This window comes from Atractosteus spatula, chromosome 8, assembly GCF_055471065.1.
Source record: "Atractosteus spatula isolate fAtrSpa1 chromosome 8, fAtrSpa1.hap1, whole genome shotgun sequence".
Taxonomy (NCBI): Eukaryota; Metazoa; Chordata; class Actinopteri; order Semionotiformes; family Lepisosteidae; genus Atractosteus; species Atractosteus spatula.
Window position 1 is genome coordinate 29,630,787 of NC_142713.1, and position 24,323 is coordinate 29,655,109.

General features: G+C 37.7%; 1 protein-coding gene across 1 annotated transcript; it reads right to left on the minus strand.

The window, feature by feature from the left end:
* Positions 1-889: 889 nt before the first annotated feature.
* slc15a5 (solute carrier family 15 member 5) lies at positions 890-22,283 on the minus strand. The gene is made up of 9 exons (XM_088922594.1): positions 21,920-22,283; positions 12,356-12,578; positions 11,012-11,181; positions 10,335-10,555; positions 9,444-9,630; positions 7,820-8,008; positions 6,770-6,901; positions 6,089-6,197; positions 890-1,037 (listed from the first exon to the last, which is right to left on the minus strand). Exons 1-9 carry the CDS (start codon positions 22,281-22,283, stop codon positions 890-892), a joined length of 1,743 nt encoding a protein of 580 aa, XP_088778720.1.
* Positions 22,284-24,323: the final 2,040 nt, after the last annotated feature.

Here is a 24,323-nt window from a genome sequence, read left to right on the forward strand (position 1 = left end):
GCTTTAACAAATACAGTACATAGAAAATCAAGTCATACTGTAATACAGTATGTCTTGGCAGCTCTGCAGTGCCTACAATGTACCTTAAGCTTACATCAAATGTTATTTTCTTCTGTGTTTCAACTTCCATTTCAGCTTCTGCCTTGTTGTCTGCTTTCTTGATAGTGATGTTGGACTGGACAACACCAATTATGAACAATGTAAGCAGAACGAATCTTACATTGTATTGGTTGTGTTATGTATTTGAAAACAAATATTTATAGGAAAACAACAACCTATAAATACAATTAAGGTGTGGTTCTTTAAAAATGGTTAAGATGCAGTATGTGTTTGCTGCATCAAGAGGTCATTTCAGTACAAATAACTTAAAATGTGTCACATGCACTACTCTATTAGTGGATATCTGTCTTTTCATCTTTAGTAGCCATTATTCTCATGAATAGGAAGCTTAATGAGAAAATCCTGAATCTTGAAATAAATGAACCATGCAATTTCATAAAGAAATTATTGGGGTAACAATTATGAAGATCGTTTTCTTCATAGTACACAGATGTTCTATGATCATCTGAAAGTAAAACTGTGTTGTCTACATTTAATCAAAAATCCTAGTGAAAGACCTACTGTGAACAGACCTAGCCAATTCAGGTTCTGAAAGTTGTCTGCAGCAACAGGTTAAAAGTTTGTAAATATTTTTTGAAAGCTTATTTAATAGTTTTATTCTTGACAAACATTACATGGTTAAAGAAAATAAAACACATTGTAGGGATATTCAACAGTACAAACAGTTTAAAATATGTGTAAACTCTTTCTATGTAAAAAATACATTGTTCGAAATTAGCACAATTTACATAATCGAATGTAATGCCAGCATTACAAATCTCAGAAATAATCACAGAACTGTTTTCATAGAGGTGAATGTATGTGAACATTCTACAGTACTGTCGTAGAATCTGAGGCACTTTTTGTGCTGTAGGAGTTTTTCTGCAAGGATGCTGCTCTTTATATCTTGTCCACGTTCTTCAGAGAGATCGCTGTATCTACAATAAATCAAAAGTAACAATGCAGTAAATATTTTAATCTTAATGAATTATGTTTATCCATCAGAGGGCAGAAGCTGCTTGTACAGCTTGTAAACCTGCAAAAATAATGTACTGTATTCAATATTATTTGATCAGCTTATTTATTTATTTTTGCATCATGATTAACACTTTCCTCATAAACAAATCTTGCTTTACATGCAGCTGGTATTACTCTTCAGTTGTAGTCTTTCAGAAACATAGTAGAATTGCTTCGGTTACCCTCAACGATCATTCAAGTGACTTTGACTATTGGTTGTATGTTTAATTGGGTTATGTTTGGTCACAGGAGATGACGCGATTTAACTTGTTGAATATCAAGCCTAGTGAAAATTAAGAAAGGAAAATACAGAAATACGACCTGTCTATCAAGAGAACAATGTCTGGGTGTCACAATGTCACAGGTCTCACCAGTAATGGAGTTACAGTATGTCCTCTTTAGTGATGAAGCAAGAATTTGTGGAGATCACCTTGATCTAGTTGTTGTATCTAGTCGCTACAAAACTCCATGTGTAGTTTTTGATGGCAGTCTGACTACACAGCGTTACATTGACCAAATCCTGTGATATGTTTTTTGCCCCTCTTGAGAGCCTGCCTTCCAGCATGCTAATATGTGCTCTCGTGCTTTTTGTGTAACAATATTTTTTTTTTGCAAAATGAGAGTGTCAGTTAACCTAATCATCTGACTTGACCCCTATTCAGTATCTGTGTGATGAGCTGAGATGATATATGGCAGCTACTGCTCAGATACCAGTCAACAGGCACATGCTTGTCCAGACTTGATGAGACGACTGGGACAGAATCCGAGAAAACCTGTTGCACAGTTTGCATTCCAGATGCACAACTCCCATGGCTTGCTTCTAATAGTGCCAACACACACTGCTAAAGTGTGAACTTCATTGTACAACACCTGTTGATAAACCTTTTTGCAGCAGTGCACTTACTACAAAAAAGACATTTTGCTGATAACTTTGTGAATTTGTGGCAGAGATAAGAGATAAATTTCTTTTGATGCTCCACATACACAGTATGCATTCGAAACCCAGATAGGAATCACTGCGTGAAGCACATTCTTGAGTATTCAATTCACACAGACCAAATCCCCATCATCCCTTCTATGAAAGAAATACCAAGACAGAGATATCTAAAACCCAAGAGGATTGACATTATTTTCTTATTTTCTGTTTTATGTTTATAATTATTTTAAGATGTTCTGAAGAAATGTTGTTTTCAATTTAACATTGTAGAGTATTTTGTGTTGATCATTCTATATTTCAACACAGTAAAAAATGAAAAAGTCCAATAACTTTTGATAGCCACTTTAAACCCACACCACTCTATGAAGGCAGTCTCTTTTAAACAGGTACTGTATGTACTCTACAGTACATGGCAATTTTGAATGTAAGTCATAGAATGTGTACTTAGCTGAATACAGGGATGCTATGGAAACTATTTTGCTCATATTATGAAGAATAATTTAAAAAATCTAGAAACACATCAGTAACCATTAAATGGTTACTAAATCTTAACTGCCCTGTCACTTTACATGCTTCCAGTCATTTTTGTATTAATTCTTCAGAATTTTCTCCAACCTAACTTGACAATGTCCAACACCACATTCTCACCTCTAATCATGCTTCTACAGCTCTGTCTCTTTGTATGCCTGACCTTGCTAGTTCTGCATTTTCTCACGTTACTCCTGCCTGTCATACTGAATTGGTATCTCATATCACCCACCTGCAGTTTGTTGGAACCCATTCTTTCTGTTTTGTTTCACTCCTGTTCCTCTGCCCTTTATTCCTTGGTGCTTAACATAATACATGACTCCTGCAGTCAAACCAGTGACAAGCAAACCTAGCCTGGCTTTCAATAATCTGACTTGATCTTTCCTGTGAAAATATTAGAATGTGCTGTGCAGTGCAAATAGCTGATATACTGAATAGAATTAGTATAGAAATATTAATTCTATTAGAGCTCAGTGCTGTACTCAATACTGTAAATAGTTCATCCTACTTAGTTAGAGGGCTTGTCTGGAATCTTCACCACTATCATGAAATGGATAGATTTTTTTTCTCTTGGTGGTTTTAATTATGAAGTTGCTTTGGGTAAACCCGGTGTTCAAGACTCAGTATTGGGGCTTGTGTTATTTAGTGTTCTTTTTTGTGATTTTTGTGAGCTCGCAGAAAAAGACATTTCATTGCCAGCAACTACTGCTGCACGCCGTATTGTCGTGCATTTGATAAATAAACTTTGACTTTGACTTTCAGTATTAAGGTCAAATTCTAAATGTACATGGTTTAAATGATCATTTCTATTCTGATACTCAAATTTATTAATTTACTAACCTCATACCAAGGTACAGTAGATCTTTCATCTCCAATGTAAGTTCAAATAACACAAAATGTTTTGGGATTCTTAATTTTGATAAGACCTAGTTCATGGTTTGGGGTTTCTCCCTCAGTTATACTGTACAAAACCAATGCTGTAACTTTATTTCATAGAAGCATTGTGCTTGAGCTTCAGTCCAAAATTAAGAATTTGTAGTAGATTTGTGATTCTGAATTGACTTTTGAACCCAGTGTGCAGAATACCTTGTGCAGAATATTAGGAAGATATCATTTCTCTATCTAAGAAATATTGCTAAGTGTAAAGAAGTGGTTTTCAATCCTAGATCTGTAGATCCTGTCAGCTGCTATGTTCCAAATGGACCCTTAATCACCAGCAATAACTTCTTAGGCTTTTTTTCTGAACTCGGGTCTTAGCTTAAAAAAAATACCTCAGCACAAAGGTTCTCGGTCCTCTCTCTGGGTAACCCCTCTGTCTTCTGGTTATGCTTCAGGTGAAATCATAATTTTAGACTAATTTATTTTAATTTTCTTTATGAAGCCTTATTTTTAATTTGCTTACAGCTCTTAAAAAGTTTAATGGGATTTATAATTGGTTTGAACCATGTGCTAATTAGTGAGTTTTAGGACAGCCCTCATTCAGGCATGCTAGCTGAAATATAATGAATGAGATTTGTGCAGAAAGGAAAACACTGACCCTTCATGGGAGTGATACAGTGTCATTCCCACCTGTGCTACTCATCATAAAATGACCACCTACTAAGAACAGTTTAGTCTTATATAAGTGAGCAAATTCTTAATTTGCAAACTGAGGAAAGACTGCATAAAGTTCTGTGTGCTGATGTTATTGGAATTAATGTACTGTACTTTAAGTAGACTATTTTTGAAATCACGAACTCAAAAAGTCTAAACCAGCAAGCAAATCATTTACTGTACAAGCACCAATCAGCACTGGTGATTGATGGCCCAGCTGAAACAAAAACCAGCAAACGAAGGCACACTACACAGCTTGTAACTGGACATGCGATCACATTATGGCTGTCTGTGAGTCCGTGCACTGGCTTCTTGTCAATTTTCAAATTCATGGTAAAGTCCCTATGCTTATGTTCAGGGCTCAGGCTACATGGTATGATTCCACAGCATCTAGCTAATATGTTATCTCTTTGCTCCCTTCCATGAGAGCTTTAGTCAGCTGGTTCTGGTTGTTTCCCTGCACTCTACACGTGACTCCATGGGCCTTTTATTTCTATGATCCAAAGCTCTGGAAATCCTTTCTGAAAGAAACCGGAGACTCGGTACATCATGTTATTTTAAATTGGGAATGAGAAATGACTGTTTCGAATTATTTTATTATTTTTTTTTATCTTCAGCTTTTGGTTTTGCTTTGCCTTGTTCTCAGCTTTAGATTTTTTAATTTAATTGTCTTTTATTGTGATACTGTCGGTGTTTTTCATGTATTGTAAATTAGTTTCTGATTGCAGCTTTAAAAGACACTAGGTAAAATTAAGTTTTTTTAATTGTTCCACAAATATGCATTGAGTTTGTTTTCTGCAGTGAATATGATTCTAAAATTGAAATGAGGAGTTTGCACATATTGAACATTTTTTTTTTAAGTACCACAGAAGTACTATGTGCTAGTGAAACATTTTCCACAGTATTTTTTAAAAACTGCCCACTCTAATATCCACCTCCAGAATCCCAACAACTGCAAATGAGAATCTGTATTCAGCTTAACCTCTGACACATGTCCTAGGATGTCAGAGCTCAAAGAGCACAGAGTTTGTTAGAGCATCAGTGACACAGTGCACAGCTTTTAATCCACAAGAAGTGCCTACTGATCTGTGACTCCCTGGTCAAAATAACAAGGGATTAACCCACAATCTAGAACCTGCTTTTTACTCAAGAATCAGTGTCTATAGAGGAGGCATCCTGTGGGCTTTGGGTGCCCAGTGATTTCTTATCTTTCCTTGGTCATGGAGGAAATGAAAACATAATCTCTCAATGGTTTACTAAATCTATACATAAAGCATAAACCATGTTAATACAGTAGTTGTACATTTCTCTGTGGCACTGTTATTGTAAAGGGATCTGAAAAAAAAATGATTGACATCTGCCGATATTGTGCGGAAATGCTGAGTTTCACATGTCCTATCTTCTAAACCTCCAAACAAAATGTAATCAGTATCTAAACAGAGAGTGAGCATGTATCCTACGTCCATACCTGCAAATAAAAAGAAAATACAGAAACATATTTTTTCAGAGTGCTAAAGACCAAACTAGCAAAGATTCTGATTTTACATATAAGTGGGAATCAACAAATCCTTTGCACACATTTTGGTGCACCTGACACTCTTAATTGAGATGGTAGGGTGCCCCTACGTTTTCATACAAACCTATTGAATGCTGGCTGATGTTTTTAAAATCATGACAAAGTAGAATTATTATTTTTGATGCATCAAATTAAGTTTTATCTACAATTAGAACTTGGTAAGGACTCAGCGAAGGTCAAATACTGTATGTGTAGTGTAAACATATTAGCTATAAAATATGAGGGGGCTATACTTTCTCACCACACTGCAGAGGTTACAAAGACAGCACATGTCTGAAAAAAAGGAAGTTGCTTAACAGTGTACAACTCATTTTATATGTGTAATGAAGTACATTTACCTGTAAGACACCTTCCAGAATATGGCTGCATTTAAGGCCATTAAAGAAGCTAGCAGAAAGAAGAATCTTTCCAAATGACCATTGCTCAAGCTATTTGGAAAGCAGGTACCTGTAACAAGAAACCAACAGTTATTTTGAGTTTTAAACTCAGATATGTGACTCCGGTAGCTCTATCTATTTGTGACATGGAAAATGTATCATTTCACATTGTTTTTGTTCAATTTTTAAGCTTAAACTATACCTAAAATAAAATCTCTATAGCCATTTGTGAGTAAAAGGCCTTGAGAATCTCCTCATATATAGTTAATCACCTGAGAAACGATTAGCAATGCTGTATTGCCTGAAGCACTTTCCTCTTATAGTTTTCTGCCCCTTGAGAGTATCCCTTAGATACCCTCTGAGAACACATCCTCTTGGCAGGGTTGTTCCGCTATCAGATTGTGAGCTTCCATTTAAGCTTCATGCAATAAGACTTGCTCTTCTCTTCCATGTGCCACCTGTGGCTACTGCTGTCATCCATTTTTGATAACTCCAGCTAAAACGCCGATGGTTTACTTTATTAACCTAGGTAGGACCATCTTTGAACATGTTTTCTTTTCCATGTGTGGCCCACGGAAGGTTGCAGAGCAAAACTGGAGACTGACAATAAGTGTGTTATTATGAATTTGGGTATCTGCCTACCTCCTGAGAGCACATACACCAGCTGAATAACAAGCGCCCCAAGAAAGCAGCCCCCTCCATAGGAGAGAGTGAGGAAGTTCATGGAGATTCCCCGAACACTGCCAGGAGCCAGGCGAAATGATATGAGCGAGCCTGTCAGAGGACAACAATGTGGAAAGCAAGGTTCACAAGAAATTCTCAAGGGCAAAACTCTCCTTGCAGTTTTGTCGCCCGAGGCTATAACAGATTTGAATTCATCTGCTCACTCTCCGCCCTCCATGTCACAGGCTTGTATGCAGGATGTAATCTACCAGAGTCTTCAGAAGGTTGGAAGTTGCTTTTTTCATAGTGAGTTCAGAGGTCTATTTAAAAGATAACTTTTCTCAATAAGTAAAATTTCATGTGTCGGTGACCTAACTAAATCACCCTCGAAAAAGATTATTTTTTCTTCTTGCACGAGGCATATCATGGAATGATGAAGTTTTCTATTTATTATTAGCAGTCATACTGTATGAGTCACATTGGGGGAAAAAAGTGTTTGGTGTTTCTAAGCACTTAAATGTTATTGTACTTAAGATGTTAAAATTTGTGTAACATTGATTATCTGTGCTTTCATACAGTATACTGTATAGTATAACAGGTATTTTAAATGTAGAATGACTTACAGTCATCAATAATGAAGACAAAATGAAGTATTATTAATCTTTCTGTAAGATTACATTTTTGGATTAGAATATGCCCGGCCTCCTCAAAAAATGAAATTTAAAAGAAAACTTAACACAATATTAGAGTAAAAGAGTACTGTGCAGATCAAACAAAATATGGACATTTCAAAACAGACATTTTAAAATACGTAATTTAAAATAAATCAAAATTCTGGCAAATAATACCCCAGGCCAGACACAATAAAGAAACCAAAAAAGAACTGCCTGCTTTAAAAAACATGGTATTACACTGGAGCAAATACAGTATCTTCAAAGCTCCCCAATATCTTTGTGGCTTTTCTTAAGTATATCCAAAAATCAAAAAGAACGATTAAAACAACATGCATAAGAAAGAATTGATTCTCACAGGCTGGAGTGACCAATGCTTCTGCTACCCCCAAAAGAATATAGTGAGGCACCAGCTGGAAACAGATCATGGATGAGACATGCAGGACTTTCCCTGAGAGGACCTGCTCCATAGTAGGGAACCCTTTCCTGTGTATCTCCAATAGCCCAGCAGCAATTGCTGAGACTGCAGCACAGAGGTGACCAGCAACTGGAAAACACAGGGGCACAACTGTAAATAGGCTTGCTAATGCTTCTTAATTATGTCAATTTTTCTAATTGTTTCTTGGGCAAAACTGTGTTAAGACACTTCCAAATAAATGTTTTTTTTTTCGTAATAAAAGCCTTCATGTTTGTTTGGAAATGCAATTATTTGGAAAATGTTTAGCTAAACAAATTGGGGCAGCATGGTGTTGCAGCTCACAGTGCTGAGGCCCTGGGTTCAATGCCAGAACTGGAGTGCTATCTGTGTGGAGTTTGTATGTTCTCTCCACATTCACATTTGTTTCCTCTGGGTGCCCTGGTGTCCTCCCCCAGTCCAAAGACATGCTGGTAGAACTGTCATCCTGTTCTGTACCCTGCCTTGTGTACCCTGCCTTGTGCACCTTGCTTGCCAGGATAAACTCTGGCTCTCCTGTAACCCTTTATTAGAGAGGTTAGAAAATGGATGGATGGATAAATATACAGTACAATCTTTTCTGGAACAGCTTAGTGGAAAACAGCACTATATGAGGCCTTTGTACTACAATTCGTACTACTGTCTTCATGGAAAGCAAACCAGTATGTAAAGTATGTTGCCTGAAATATGTAAAACATGATATACAGCATACAGTACTTAAAGAAAAAGACAAGGCACATCTGGATGCAAGGGAGATGTGCAAGTAAAATGTTATTCTTACATTCTATGGCACATCATTAATTATTCCAGATTACTATAAAAACTCCTCACTTATTTGTATTTTTTCCTTTCCTTTAACAATATTTTTCTGCAGAGGCTACAGGCCGGTAGTATAGATCGGCGAAATTGTTCTATACTCAGATTTCTGATTCTCAGTGCTGTGACACTGATGTTGTGTTAGGGTTACTATGGCAATTCAGTAATTAAAACATGCAGTATATCTACTGTATAACACCCCTATTCTTATGTCAGTCTTCTTTTTTAAGTTTTATTTCTTCACCTTCAAGAGCATGTTATTTTATCCATTAATAAATAAAAATAGAGAATTTAGGGTTGAAAAGATACTGTATACGGTACCATGGGCAATGAAGCACAATTTCTACCACAGATAAATTAACGGATCAGTTTGACTTGTTCTCAAAATCCTCCAGCAGAGGGATCCAAGCATTAAAACTGGCTTGTGTACTGAAGATCCTCTGTTGTCTGCTGTACTGAAGCTTTATTTGTCTGAATTAAAGATAAGGATACACTAGCCCTGCAGGAATGAAATAAACATGTTCAACTAATTTAAATACTGAAGCTAAACAGCACGCTCCAGCTGTCTGATGGTGCCACCTGTATCTATTTTGTTTTAATCCTAGACAGGATAAGTAGGACGGGGAAGAACCCTCGACAGCAAAGAATGAAACAGTTAAGGAACTACATTTTCTGATTGTTTTTTTTTAAAGACAACAGCATCAACACTTACATATCAGTGCAGTTGGAGACAGGCCACCTTTCCGCAAGGCCAAGGAGCAGGAGGCAATGCACTCCAACACAGGCGCAAACACTAATAAGGGCAGAATGCTGACCACATTCATCGCTGCGATAGGTAGAAGAAATCCATTGATATTCAGGTTGGAATTCATGGTTTGTATGTAATAGCCTGAAGGAATCTAAAAATTGAGAAATTTAATTAGATCATACTGTATGCACTAGTGCCAAAAAAAACAGTAATTATAACAATGTTTTATACTATATCATTTAAAAAAGAAATAATAACACTGGTATTCCCAGAAGTAATACAATAATTACAATGGCTCACCACATTACATATTGTCCCACAGTATCCGGCGCAGTTGGAAAACATTTTTTTTGAATAGCCTGTTACCTGTGACAAAATGTTTAAAAGGACCACACAAAAGTAATAAGGCAGTAAGCTGTAACTATGGTACTCTGAGCTTATTGGATATTGGTTAAATATTGCCAAGATTGTGTAATGCTCAGATGCTTCCTTAATTCATTCTCTCACATTCATATTTACTGTATATCTTTTGTTCAAACAAGTATCATACTGTAAGTGCCAGTGTGAAACAAACGGTCAAAGCAGAAATGACAATAGAGAACCTCCAATAAAGGTTGGATATGATATAATAAACTAATAATAATAAACTATTCTTTCAAAGTAGAAAATGAATTGACATCTGGTTGTCAGCACAGGAACCAAAAGGACAGCGTGCACCTTGTTTCGCAGGGTGCGAGTCACAGTTAGCATTAGGGGGAAAGAGCTACAGTAGGTTTACACTCCAGTTTGCTAGGGTTTGTCACCAGTGATCCCTTGATATATTAAAATGACAAATACAAAGCTTCTTAAACTTGCCTGTGTGACACAAGCTCGGTAGACAAGCTGCAGGGCAAACAGGGGGAAGAGCTTGACCAGGATTTTCACATTTTCAACATGAGCCTCGCTGTAGCGTCCTCCATTGTTTTCCTTGGCCCGGTCCAGCCAGCATGTCACGTCACCACTGAGGAGACGATATCTGATGCAGCTCATTTTCAGAGAGTTCAGGAAGACCCCAAATGTGGCCAGCATTGAACCCCCTAAGGACAACCACATAAGTGAAAGTGAAATATATACTGTATATGCCCATTATTTTTGTCAGAACTTTAGCCAACAATTTTTGTCCAATACAGAGTAATGGGGGAGTCGGAGTCTATCCCAGCAAGCAACAGGCGCATGGCAGGGTACACCCTGGACAGGACACGAGTCAATTTGCAGGGAACACGCAGACACAAACGCACACCAGGGCCTACATATTTCAGATGCCAGTTAGCCTGCCAGTATGTCATTGGACTATGGGAGTAAACTGGAGCACCTGGAGGAAGCCCACGCGAACACGGAGAGAACATCCAAATTCCATGCAGATAACACCCCAGGACCCCAGCGCTGCAAGACAGCGTTTCTAATTACTGTGCCACAGTGCCGCCCCCTTATCATTATAAAGGAAAATAAAATCCGAAACGCATAAAGAAGTAATCCATTAGTACTTTCATTACCTTTCTTGGGACGGAAGGTGAGATTGTTGCGTGCCATGTGGATGGCAATGAGAGCCAGCAGGACAGAGGTAAAAGGAATGAGAAAGCCAAGGTTTTTAGCCACAGATTGCTGTATATAAGCTATGCCCACAAACACTACCATTGAATTCAGATTCACGATCCAGTAAAACCTGCAAGAATTAAGTAGGGGTAAATCTTGAGAAGGTTTTAAAATTAAGCAATTGTACTCTCATATTGCAAGTACTGTATAGTGAACTTCAAAAAGCCTATCCACTCGTGAGCAATGTTTTATTTGCATTGTTACTGTGCTTTAAAAGCAGGGAAGTAATCAACCAGATCCTGTTTGCTAATTTCCAAGCATGTTATCTTAGTTTGTGAAGGAACCTAGCCCTGTGCTTCATTTTTAAGTCACACCTCATTGGCTAGTGAAAGTAAAGGTCCATGCCAGAGCCACAGCTCATTCTTAGCTTCATATTTAAAGCATTCAACATCACAGAGAGCAAATGATTGACCCCCCCCCAACCCAACCCCAGCCAGTGGATGGGACCTTGAGCAATGCTGGTCCTCACTTATACAGCTGGTATACCATAACAACTGGGGTAAAACACTTCACTCTGGGGTACAACCACAGTCTCTGCAGCAGAGACTGGAACCCTACAAACTGTCTGTTTTGAGCCAAAAAGCTCACTTTGCTACAGTGTGTCCCCCCATTTGCTAGTTGTTGGTTGACTATGTTTGTGTTTGAATCATAAACGACATGACCTATCAAATGTACTGTATCAAAACCTGAAGAATTCATTCTCATTGCACTAAATCTACTGTCTGTGTGCTATAGTAGTGTATACCAGCATCACTGACATGACAGCCAGTTAAGGCATTTTTGAAACCATTTTCTCTGGCACTGAGGAATAGATTAAATGCAGGCACCTTACCCAGTGTAATGCTAATGTAAAATATTAATACAAATATCAATAAAATAATAAATCAGACCTGTATTGAATGATATACAGGTTTAAAGCAAAGCTTACCAAAAGAGCACCTACAGTATGTACTATAAGTCATTCTGAAGATAATTACAGTCTTAAAAATTCCTTATTAATTGAATTAATTGTACTTGTTTCACTCTTTTCCTTTGTACCTGACCATACTGTAAACTTTATATAAAGTAACACAGTCTGTATAAAGGTGTATGTTAACAATAATTTAAAGTTATGCAATGGCTGTAAATACTCCTTTAATTTAGCCATAAGTTATGTTGGTTAAGTGGGTTAACAGACTGTAACTATGGTACAGTATGTGATGCTGCAGTAATGTATAAGCAAAAGTTTTTGACTGATGACTAACCAGTTGAAGAAGGAGAGTAGCTCATGCTGGTTGTAGTCTTGCAGGCTATAGGCAGCCAATGGGCAGAGAATGGCTCTGATTCCCCCTATTCCCAGAGAGACAGCCAGGAGCCCAGTGTAAAAGAGAATCTGCTGCTCCTTTTTAGCTACAGTGTGCATGATGTGGTGTGTGTCAATGTAGAAATCTTCAAAGGGGAAAGCCACTGCAGGAAGCATTGCAGTACCTGGAAAACATTTCATAGAGACAAGTTATTTTAGAAAATAATAATAATAATAATAATAAAACTGAGCTGGGTTTTCAAAAGACTATGGTTTTACTGCAGATTGCTGAAATGACTCCATGTACAGACATACAGTATAACATGTCAACCTGATTGTACTGTATCAAAAAGTGGATCAGTATAGCCTGTTCCTGATCCAATGCATCCAACACATTTTCACAAAGTGGCTCCAATGAGGCCAGATCTAATACATGCATTACATTGCTTATGAGACACCATCATTAATATATAGCAATATCAGAGGGTGCCTTTGACAAAGTAGTACAAAACAGTGAATTAAGGATTCACAACAAACCAATGTATGAAGAATATTTTTTTTTCTTAACATAAAAACATGCTGCTGCATAATGGCTTCTTAATCCCTTCATAACTGCTGTACAAAATGTTATAATAACACACATAATGCTTTACAGGGACAGGTGCAAATTACATGAAAAATTCCAGTCTTAAGATCACATGAAATGGTGTTGAACCATTTATACAGTAACAGCTATTCATAATTTCAGAGTGTTTCATAGCTTAACCGAATAGCACTTCATCATGCTGTAGCTACCCTGATACAGTATTGTTGTCCATAAAAGTGAGATTTACACCTCCAAAAGGCAGAACTTTGCTAACTTTTCACTTTCTTAAGTGAGACCTAGCTTTCCTGAAGAAAGATTCCTACATGAGTTCAAAGTTTTAAAGACTTCAATACGGTATGTGAGTGTGAGGTAGCATCCTAATGTGTGTGTCTCAGCAGCTCTGGGTTACCTGCCACACTGTGATGAATCTAAAATCATTCATACAATATTCTGGACTTTTTTTAGATCTTGGTGTGAAATATCAAATTTCTTTTTTGGACTTAGCTTTCAAGCCAAGAGAAACTACTTCCTAAATAAAATAATTGCAAAAAAATAACGAAAAGGTACAAAAATGGTTCAGCAAACTGAATAAAGGATGTATTTATTGCTATAAAAAGAAACCACTAGCTTTAATTAAACAAAAATTGTTTTAAAATGTAATATCTAGCAAATTATGAGCGGTCCAAAAAACAAAAAATCAACTAAAAATAAAAAAATAGTAAATATGATCAATAAATCTGAAATAAGGACGAACCATTGACAAGAAATTAAACTCAATTTAAACCACTGCTGGCATCCTTGGTAAAGCACGAGACTGGCATAACATAAATGAGGACAAAGCAAGCAACAAGCCTTGCAAGAACAGACAGAGGAAGAATTCATGAAAAAAACATGAAGGAGAAAATTTGCGATATAGAAAAAGAGTAAACTGGAAACTATTAAACAACTTCTCTCTGGTAAATATTTCTAGGGGGAGTTTCACAAAATCTTTTATCAACCCACAATATAACAGATTGTCATGTGCTCTTTGAAGTCTGGCATTGCTGTCACTGTGGAGTCAAAATGAGTAAATAAAACATCACACTTTACTTTTGCTTTGCTGGTTAACAGTATAACCCTGCTGATCAAAAGAACATTAGCTTTGATTAATCAATCAATACCCCAGAGGCCAAATCCTGTCAATTGATCTTGCTGGTAATAAGATCCCAGTAAGGAGGCTTCTGCATGAACAAGCAGCTCAGCATGTGAAGTGTTATACTGCATTTTCATGCTGAGCAGTTCTAATTTGGAACTGAACTGGTTCAAGGTGTACATTTTTCATTTTCAGATAATCTTGTGTTTTTAAAAAAAATACAGTTTAGGATCATCAACTATTTTGTGCCCATTCATGTCCCAGATTTTAAGTGCTAATTGAAATTCTACCCAACTTGCCACTGCACTCCTGCAGAACAGGCATCCTGAGATATTTGTTGTTAGGCCTTCTTTCACACTGCAAATCAGGAGCAACGGTGGAGCTTGCGCGTCAGCTGGAGGACAGACTCTGTCGGAAACATGAGTTAACTCTCGCATGCCAAGTTAAGAAGCCCCCCAGCTTAACCTCATTTGTAACCCAGAAATTTCTGCACTCCCCTGTTGGCACAAGCTTGAGTCTGAACCTGCAGTCTACAAAGCTCAGAGATTCTGTCACGATCGCCACTCCTCCTCTTAAGGGCACTCCAGCCCTTTCTCATTGTGCCTCATTCACCGCACCTGTTCCTTATTCCAGCCCCTGTTCAGTTCCCCCTTTATAAGCCAGAAGCTGACTTCATTTGGGGCTCTACATTGAATCCCGTTTCATGTGTGCCCGGGACCTGCTGCGTCTGGCTCCATTATGGTTTTAACTTTCTGTTCCTGTTCCCCCCGCCGGTCCCGACCTGGTTCCCGTTTTTAATCTTCTGGATGGATCGCCAGGCCATGGACTTATGCCTGTGTTTTGGATTCCCCGTTTGGACATCTTCTTGGATTGTTCGCCCCGGACTCACTCCCCCTGGACACCTGCACACCAAGGACACGCCCCCTGTCTCCATTCCCGTCTCCTGCATGACTTTTCCCTCGAGTTTTCTCACCCTAACCCGGATTGTGTCGTCACGCCCCCTGTCTTCATTCCCGTCTCCTGCATGACTTTTCCCTCGAGTTTTCTCACCCTAACCCGGATTGTGTCGTCACGCCCCCTGTCTCCATTCCCGTCTCCTGCATGACTTTTCCCCCAGTGTTTCCTCACTATTCCAGATTGTGTCGTCTGCATAGGGCCTGGAAAGAACTGTTCATAACAGATTCATCCTCTGCTCTACTGTATGTGCTGGCGTTGCCTGGATGTCGCATTCAGAAGCCGTCACTTTAATTCTTTTCCATTATCAAAGGCCAAGCAAAAGAAATAAACTGGTACATGTGCAAGTAAAATATAGGAAAATCACAAAAATCTGAGATAAGTGCTAGGACAGCATTTCAACTTGTCCCAGAGCTTCAGAACTTTGGAAGATAAAGTTACAGATCACACGGGTTTTAATTACATTAATGTTAACAAATATAAATAACACATTATTTAATGATTTATATAAGTGAATTCAATGAAACTGGATATACTTCAATTTTTCAAAAAGGCTAATAAAATTTTTTTAAATGATTGTGCCTTATTATCATTTCCAAATCCAAATCGGCTCTTGTGATTCGTTCAGAATGTGAACAAAATGCCAGAGAAAAGATGACAATCATGTGAAAGGATGAAAGTGAACTGCAGCAGTGGAAGTATCACAGTGCTAACACTCCTTTTAGGGAACAGAAGTCTTAAAATGCAGTAGACAGAATCAAAAACCTCTAATACTTTATGACAAACAACAAAGCAAAGTGGAGGAAAAGTTAACACAAACTTTGAAATCACTGTTCAGTATAACACAATGACAGAATTGGAACAAGATTTCAAGCTCTCTATTCCACTGGGAGCCATTCACAAACAATCAGAAACTTTATTTTCCTTTCGAGAATAATATTGATTTGATTTCTAGATGAAAAATGTATAACAGTGTATAGATTCAGGATTAGATTTAGTATTCAGAAGCACAAAACAAAGACGAACATACTGTATAAAGGACAATTCATCAAAAGACTACCATAAGGATTTCAATGTCCAAGGAGCTGCATTTGCTTAAGAGTAATGTCATTTGCCTCCGAGTTTGTTCTGGAATCACAGATGCACTTCAAAGGATAGTACTCATTCTTCTAAGACATATTTTCCATTAGCAGAATACATTTCACCCACCCCCAACTACTTTAGGTGCCCAGGACAAGTTCTAACTAGGCATTATGTTGATTAGCCTCTTATTCTTTTACACTTTGAAAAAAAAAAACTTCTTTAACTTATTACTTGTCTCACTTGAGACAAGGTAATATTATATTTAACTAGAAAGTAAGATTGTTAGATTCTTAAAGTCATTTAAGCAGGCTTTCTTAAATGTAAGATAATGGTAAAGGTGAATTCCCTGACATAATATAATACCCAGATCAATTACCACTTAATTATTTACCACCTACCAGGTACATTTATGCTATTTAGCATTATTAAAATTGGTGAACTTAAGATAAAAAAAATTACTTATGATACTACTGCAATAACTGAACATTTGTATGAAAATCTGAGCTATTTTATATGCTTTAAAGTTAAAATATGAATTCACCAATTTGACTACTTGAGGGCTGATGAATGTCCTTTTAAAATATTAACTGTTTAAGACTGAGGCAAAGACTCATGGTTTGAATGGACCAAGTTAACTGCTCTTCACAGGTATTCACAAACTTGTTCATTTTAAAGACCTAGACATCCTGCTGGACTGAAGCCCTTGAAGATCTGGACTGGGAACCCTTGCTTTAAACCTCATAAAAAATGTCAGTGCTCTAATATTGGTCTAATATTGATTCTTTTTAAGAAACTATTGAGCATGTTTGATCTGGTCTATAAAGCATATTCGGTCTTCCTTTGAACTGTAATGTTAAGCTCTTTAGAAATGGCCTTTCATTTTTTTTTTTCCACTGGAATACCTAATGGCTGCTTTGACTTTTAAGTGTATTTTAAGGTCAAGCAAAAGGAAAGTTCCAGTGGCTTCACTTTGCCCCTCCTATGTTCACTCAGTTCTGAACATACAGTATGATACAGTACATAACAAAACCCCTGCTGAGAACCTCACTCAGAACTTCTTAATTACAGCATCATCCCTGACTGACAAGGCCCATTACAGTGGAAATTATCTTGGTAATTATCTAGCTGAAAGGAAATTCATATTCCTTTATTAACCATGCCTACCAGTCCAACACGTTATTCGTCAGCACAGAAGTGGTTTGTTAAAAAGCGCTCTAATGAGTTGAATACTCTGTTAGTAAGGACTCAGCCAGCAGTTCCCCGAAGAGCACCCACTTATTCTAATGCATGTAAGTGAGAGAACTTGAGCATACTCCCTAGCCACTTAGACAGCGGCTGTCTTTAATTAGAACAATTTATATAATGTTCCTGGGCTCTGACAATGCTTTCTTTCATGATTCATGATGTTGACAGCTGTCAGTACCAAGAGTTTGACACACATTAGTAATTTATCATTAAAAGAAGAAAGATTATTATTTTTAAAAAAGTTATGCAGGTACCGGTTGCTATGGACACCAGAGAGAATACATTTTTGCAGTTCACTTTTTTCACATATATAATTGAAGTCCTCCATGCAGAAGCAGATCAAATGCATTTTTGTTTTGCGTGAGATGGATAAATTTAATATTCAGCTATAAGTACATATAAAATGCACAAAACATTCTCCCATCATTTTCAGCTTTGCTTGTTTAATTGCCTGAGAACAAGGTCCAACACCCTGCATATTTTGTTGGAATTATAAACAACACTGTTTTCATTGTCACTTTAGAAGCTGATTACTTTTCAGGTCTAGCCCACGTAATAGAACAAGAATACAGTTCAGTTGTGGAGTAAGAGACATACTTTTCAGTTTTTATTTTGATCTCTCTCCACTTCCTTAAGCCCGATACATTTTAAAATTATAAAGTAACATACTGTACTGTATTTTAAGCAATAAATCACAGTTCACTCAATCACAGGCATATTGACCAAAAGATGTACTGTAGAAATCTGTATGTCCAAGAATAGAATAAAACCAAATGATTGTTGATTTTACTCATTCATTGACCAAGGAATGAATAAAAGCAAAATATACTGAACAGCACTAAAAATGGAACAAAAGCTATACAGTCCAATATACTCAGTACACATTAAATAGCACATACTGTACACTAGGTGGTGATTGTTAACAAGAGGCAAGATTGACTATGACTGCTGCTGCACTGTAAGTATGTTGATAGACCAGTAGGCAGCGCTCTTCCCCATGGAGCAGAATTTCCAAGACCAAGACTCCAGTAAGGTGACAGGGGAAACTAGGCCATACCAGCTGCTGTCCAGTAGTCCCGAGTTCTTGGTCATTAAAGACAATGTGGCACTGTTTCTAATAGTGGCACTGATTTATGAATAAATTACATTCTCTAAATTCCATTCTGCACAGTCTAGCTCTTCCAAAGTTCCCTGGTACTTTATTAATTTCTTCCTCATATAGCTATTCTGCATATAGTCGGACTGCTGGCACATAATGGCTGATGTACAGTACAAGGTGAATGAAGTGGATCCACTCTTCTATGTAAAACACTCTATCATTCTTATGTTGTTCATTAAGTCAGTGATTGGTGTGCTGGTTTGATCTTTATCTTGATGATTACTATATTCTTCAAGACAATTTATTTGAAAATACTGTACTGAAAACAATATGCTTAAAGGTAGATTGGTTTACACAAAACAATAATAGAGATACTAAATGTTTAGGGTTAGATGCTTAATGCATATTCCATCAACACAAGGTTAGTACACATTCATTAGATTGTTTAAAGGACAAACATTTTCATTATTAGCAGCGTGTAAAAAAAGGAGCATATAAATTTAAATCATTTGTCTCACTGCAGTAGAAAAAGCAACAGGTAAGGCCATTGTGTGAAAGGAATCCTTGGTAAATTATATTCTCATGTGTATGTGGCTGTCATTTTTGTACTCATCATTTTCTCACTTACCTGGTGAGGCCAGATGGCAAAGCCCTGGATTTTGTTTCACCAAATGAGCTAGATGACTGAGTGGCCTCCACTCATGTGTAACCTTTCATATGTTTTTATTATAGTCATTTCATTTAGAGCAAGTGCTGAGCTGCGTTAGGTCAAAAGAATGGGGTCTGACAGCTGATTGGACTCACACTGCGTAAGGGCACTTTCAGCAGATTAGAACGCTGAATGTAAGGCACGAGCTAGCAGTGCACTCAAGTCAAGAGCACAAACTGTTCAGACAACACTTTGAGCATCTGGGGGATACTGGGAAAGACGGAGAGGACACATACAGTAGGTTGGCTGCTGGGTTGTCTAAGGTTAATAAAATAGAGGTTCCTCTCCAAAATAGAAAACTGTTTTTTTCCTTTTCTGAACCACTTTCTTGTATTTTAAATAACAAAAATGAGGAACTACAGTAAGACAACGGGGTCCAATTCCTCCTATCTGCCAATGGCAGTACCCATCTCTATGTTACCATGAAAAAGGTCCCCAAGATAAAACCTGAAAGTTACAACAGTAGCACAAAGCAGTAAGGCTTAAGACTATGTCAGCAACAGTTTTCCTATATTTCACTGTCTCTTCACCACCATCACCTGCACCATGGACCTGAGCAGTAGAGAGCTTCATTCAAATGGTTTTTGTAGCGCAATCAGACCAGATGACCACAGTTGTAGCTTCCAAAGGCCAAGATTAGAATCATTGAGAGTTCAAAGTAAGAACAAGGAATATCTCAATTTAGAATAATGCACAAATAGGAAACCTGTTTCTAAAACTTAGATTAGGAGATTAGGTCCTGGCTTTGTCTGATATTTCTACAAGGGGGTTAGGCACTCTGTGAAGCAAATTTAAAATAATCATTTGAGAGCTAGGATTAATGGGACCAGTGTTTCTTTAACTCATCAAATCATGTGTTTAAACTGTATAATTAGAGTAAAATGTGAAATTTATCTGCACAGCATCTGACAGTTATACCCCCTAAGCAGATCTAATAGTCTCAATACTAGTAAATGTCTAGGTCGACTGCCATTAAAATAATGATTCGGCTTAGATCTATGTATAAGAAATTCTGCATGATGTCAAAGCAGCAATTTTAATTATTTTTAATAAGATTTGATTTTCAATGCAGTAGCTTTGAATTTTTCTCTGGAAAAGCCAACATGGGTGAGAAGCAACTTTTCTAAGATGAGATTTATGCATTTGTGAATCTAATGCAAATACAGTAGAAAAAGCTTCAACAAAGCCATTGACTGCATCCCAGAGAAATGCAGGAGTCATCTAAAAGTCAGTCAAGAAATTCCTTAGCTCTCACTTTTTGTAGTGTTACAAATATGCACCAAATAGAAAAATGACATCTGTAATTTTAAGATTAGTCTATAATTTAGAGCTTGGCTAGAGCAAAAACCAGACAACACAGTGTTCCTCCAGGACCAGGGTACTGTAGGCAGCCATTGTCTTAAGCAAAAGCTAATGACTTAACTCAGACGAAATAATGAATTGAAAGATCTGTGATGCAGGTGAAACTAATTCTGCTGGTAAAGCCTGGAGTCAACATCTAAATCATGGATTCAGTAAATTGACCACTAACCTGAACACAGCTATTCAAAGTTTAGTGCTTGGAATTCCCCCTTCTCTCCTCAAGCTTTTCCAAGGGAAGTAAAAATGATTAGAAGAGGTAAATGTTTAGAATGTTTTTTTTTATTTTGTTTAAAAATTGTTGCTGCAGTCTTTGCCTTCCTTAGTCAGGGTATCCATCTCAGTGAATGTGTGCATGCAGGAAAGAAATGTTTAGGTAAAATCCTTAATTTAAAATGTAAACCTGAAACATTAATGCCCGGTCCTGAAGAGCCAACATGTCTTCCAATTTTTAATCCACCCCAAACATTTAATGACTTAATGTTCAATCAGTTGTTAACTAAAATGAGTTTATATTGTCATTTTTTCTGGGTCTTTACTCATTGAGGTCCATAAGTAGACCTCACTTCGATCCCGGGACAAAGAGAGCTGGCAGCCCCAGGCCCGAGCACAGGAGGAGGAGGGGGAGAAGGAACGGACACCTTGTGCAATTGCTGAGACACAATCGTAGCTCTGTGGCTAAGGATCTGCGCCTGTGGCTGGAAGGTTGCCGGTTCATATCCTGTGGCCAGCAGAGGAATCCTACTCTGTTGGGCTCCTGAGCAAGGCCCTTAACCCCAACTGCTCCAGGGGTACCATATAAATGGCTGACCCAGTGCTCTGACCCCAAGCTTCTCTCCCTGTCTGTGTGTCTCATGGAGAACAAGCTGGGTTATGTGAAAAGACAAATTCCTAATACAGGCAATTGTATATTGCCAATAAAGTTATTTTATCTTATCTCTTAAGTAACCTGTGAATCCTGGAAGACTCAGCCATACAGGGCCAGAAGTAAATATCATTTATGAGCAGTCCTTTATGATTCATTATAAAAATAAATTTGAGGAGGCTTTAGGTCAGAAGAAGACATACCCACATTCCCAAATCCTCAAGCATTGAGTTTTATTCTTACTTTTCCTTTAGTTCAAAAGCAGTGCAGAGTACCTTTTATATCATTTAAAAAGTACAGTAATATGTACAGTACATCATGTTTTAGAATTATCTAGAATGTCTTTCCTACAGCCATTGACCACAAGAGCAAACTATCATCAATCCCTCTAGGACCCATTATTCTTTTTTAGTTGCTTCTGTGTCAGATTCATACAGTACATACCCTCACAGATAATTACTACAAGAAGAAATAACATAATAAAAAAGACTTACCGAAAAAATGGAGCAGGGCACATAAATAAAGCACTTTGGTCTTCCCCAGACAAGACTCTGCAAACCACCCCACCAAAACCGGAGTAAGAGTACTGGTCCCCACAAAGGCCAGGTTGACAGTGGCAGCTTGATAGTTGTCATACCCTAGCTTGACAGTGCAGAAGAGGATCATGTTGCAGACAATCCCAAAAAATGTGAACCTCTCACAGAGCTCCACCAACAGGATGCAGATGATTACTTGGAGCTTCTTTCTTGCATAGAGTCTGTCAGAAAGCCTTCCAGAGGTTTTCTTCCTCCTCCTGCTTTCAGAAGGCTGGGGCAAAAAGGGCTTTTCCTGAAAACCCTTCAGGTCTATGACTGCCATGGTACAGTATACAGTATGCTGTTGTGTGCCGCTGACCAGCTAATGAGCTGTCTGTGGAATCCATTGTTACTTTTCACCTCTGTGCTACCTCAGGTCTGAATTTCACACTCAAGTATTGGTATTTCAGAGTGATTGTCTCACCTTCTTGTAGCTGTACGACTGATCAAAGACTTTCAGGGATCCAAGTATGTTTATGCTCTTCTGTGTTTATTTGAGTTTCTTTTGTGTTGCTTTTCAAAGTTTACTTTTGCCTCCTAACCTGTCAGCTTTCCAGCTAGTTTGAAGGTAGTTTTTGAGGTTACAGTATGTAATTTAAATCAAGGAATATGATTTTAAAATTGCACAATGCAATAATTAAATATCTCTTTCAGAATTGTGTGTATAATTTTGGTTTAATTTGTTTAATATTTAAATTTGTTTAGTTTGAATTCTAATGGCCTACTAGTGCAGAAAATTATTTTAATTTTGTGATCTCTGGATTGATATTTTATATTGTATTTCATGATTTTGCTGCCTACATCTCTTAAAAAAACTCCTTTTTTAACTCTAAAATTTATTGCCTATTCCTACAATTTTGGTGCCATGAGACACTGACTAGTTTAAAATTGATCATGTGAATTAAGAAGAAATTCATATAGGAACAGTTTGGTACTCCACTTATTATTTGCATCATGAAAAAATCAGATGACTAAAGATGATGGGAGAATGGTCACGATCGTCATCCCTCCTGTAGAGGGCGCTCCATCCCTTTTGTATTTTAGTTTCATGTTTACATTCACTTGCCCCTTGTTCCTCATATATTATTATAACCTCATGCCTCTGAAGCTCAGGGCTCTGCATTGGAAGACGGACGCCCAGAGGCCCGCCTAGCATCAAGTCACTCCACGTCCGCGGCTTGAGGGCATAGGCTTTCGAACGGCGTCCTGACCAAGCTGAGTCCGGGGCTTGGAGCGCCTGGCCTCGTTACTCTTTTAGCTTCCATGTTCTTGGTTCCATGTCCCCGTTCCCTGTTTTTATCCTTGTTGCCGTCTTGGATGGACCTCCCGGTTTTGGATATTGGACTGTGCTCTGGTTTCCCTATTTGGACTGTTTTGGACTTGTTTGCCTGCGCCACGCCCCTTGAGCACCGGATCACTGTGGTCACGCCTCCCTGCCAGTCATCCCATCCTGAATCTGCCATTTTTTCCCCGGTGTCCTACTCCGGTCACTTTCGGATTATACTGTCTGCATAGCGTCATAAACTACGCACTACACGGGAGTGAGGACCGGCTTCCCGTAAGAACTTGGAAAGAGAATATCTGAATGAGAAATACAAAACCAAATTATGGAGAACTATTTTATCTTCAAATGTATACCCAGATCCTGTATACCTGTATCTCACACAAACTAAAAATAAAAATAATAATAGATTAAAGGACAGCACCTCCATGTAGTAGGGAATGCAAGCATGTACGTTTTTAAAACATAATGTTTTTATTTTACTAGCAATTAAGTTTGATGCAGGTGTTTGTCAGCCAAACTGAGGCTTAAAAATAATGTAAATTCAAAGTTATTACAAAGCAACCAAACTATGAAAGAGAACTTAATGAGTTTTTTGTGTCAGATTTATGGGACCATATTTGGAAGGCTCCATTTCATGAAACTGAAAAAGAGGTGACTCCATTAGTACTGGCTTTCCTTGGCAAAAAAAAAAAATAAAACCCCTAAAGTGCAAGACCAAGGGAAATCACTGTCTTGAACGTGGATTTTTAAAGACAAGATATTTGACAGTCATGATTGAGGGTGCTCGATTCAAAAATATTATTAATAACCATGCTCTGGTGTATAAATTGCCCCATTGAAAGACATTCCTGAAAATTAATTGTGCAGAGAAAAGCTGTAACAGCAAAGCTCAGACAGGATTTAACTGGATGTAACTCTCCATTATAAATTATGTAAATTATGTATATGTATATAAAGTATGTATATTATGCAAAAATGCCTTTTTTTATTGTAACCTGCCATTACATCACTCAAAACTGGAAGCATGTGTCAAAACAG

Coding starts and splice junctions, on each gene's coding strand:
- slc15a5 (XM_088922594.1), bottom strand. CDS start 22,283: ATGGCAGTCATAGACCTGAAGGGTTTTCAGGAAAAGCCCTTTTTGCCC. Junction 8,009..9,443: donor GTCTCCAACTGCACTGATAT/GTAAGTGTTGAT, acceptor TGTGTTTTCCAG/TTGCTGGTCACCTCTGTGCT. Junction 1,038..6,088: donor TTCTGGAAGGTGTCTTACAG/GTAAATGTACTT, acceptor GATTTATTGTAG/ATACAGCGATCTCTCTGAAG.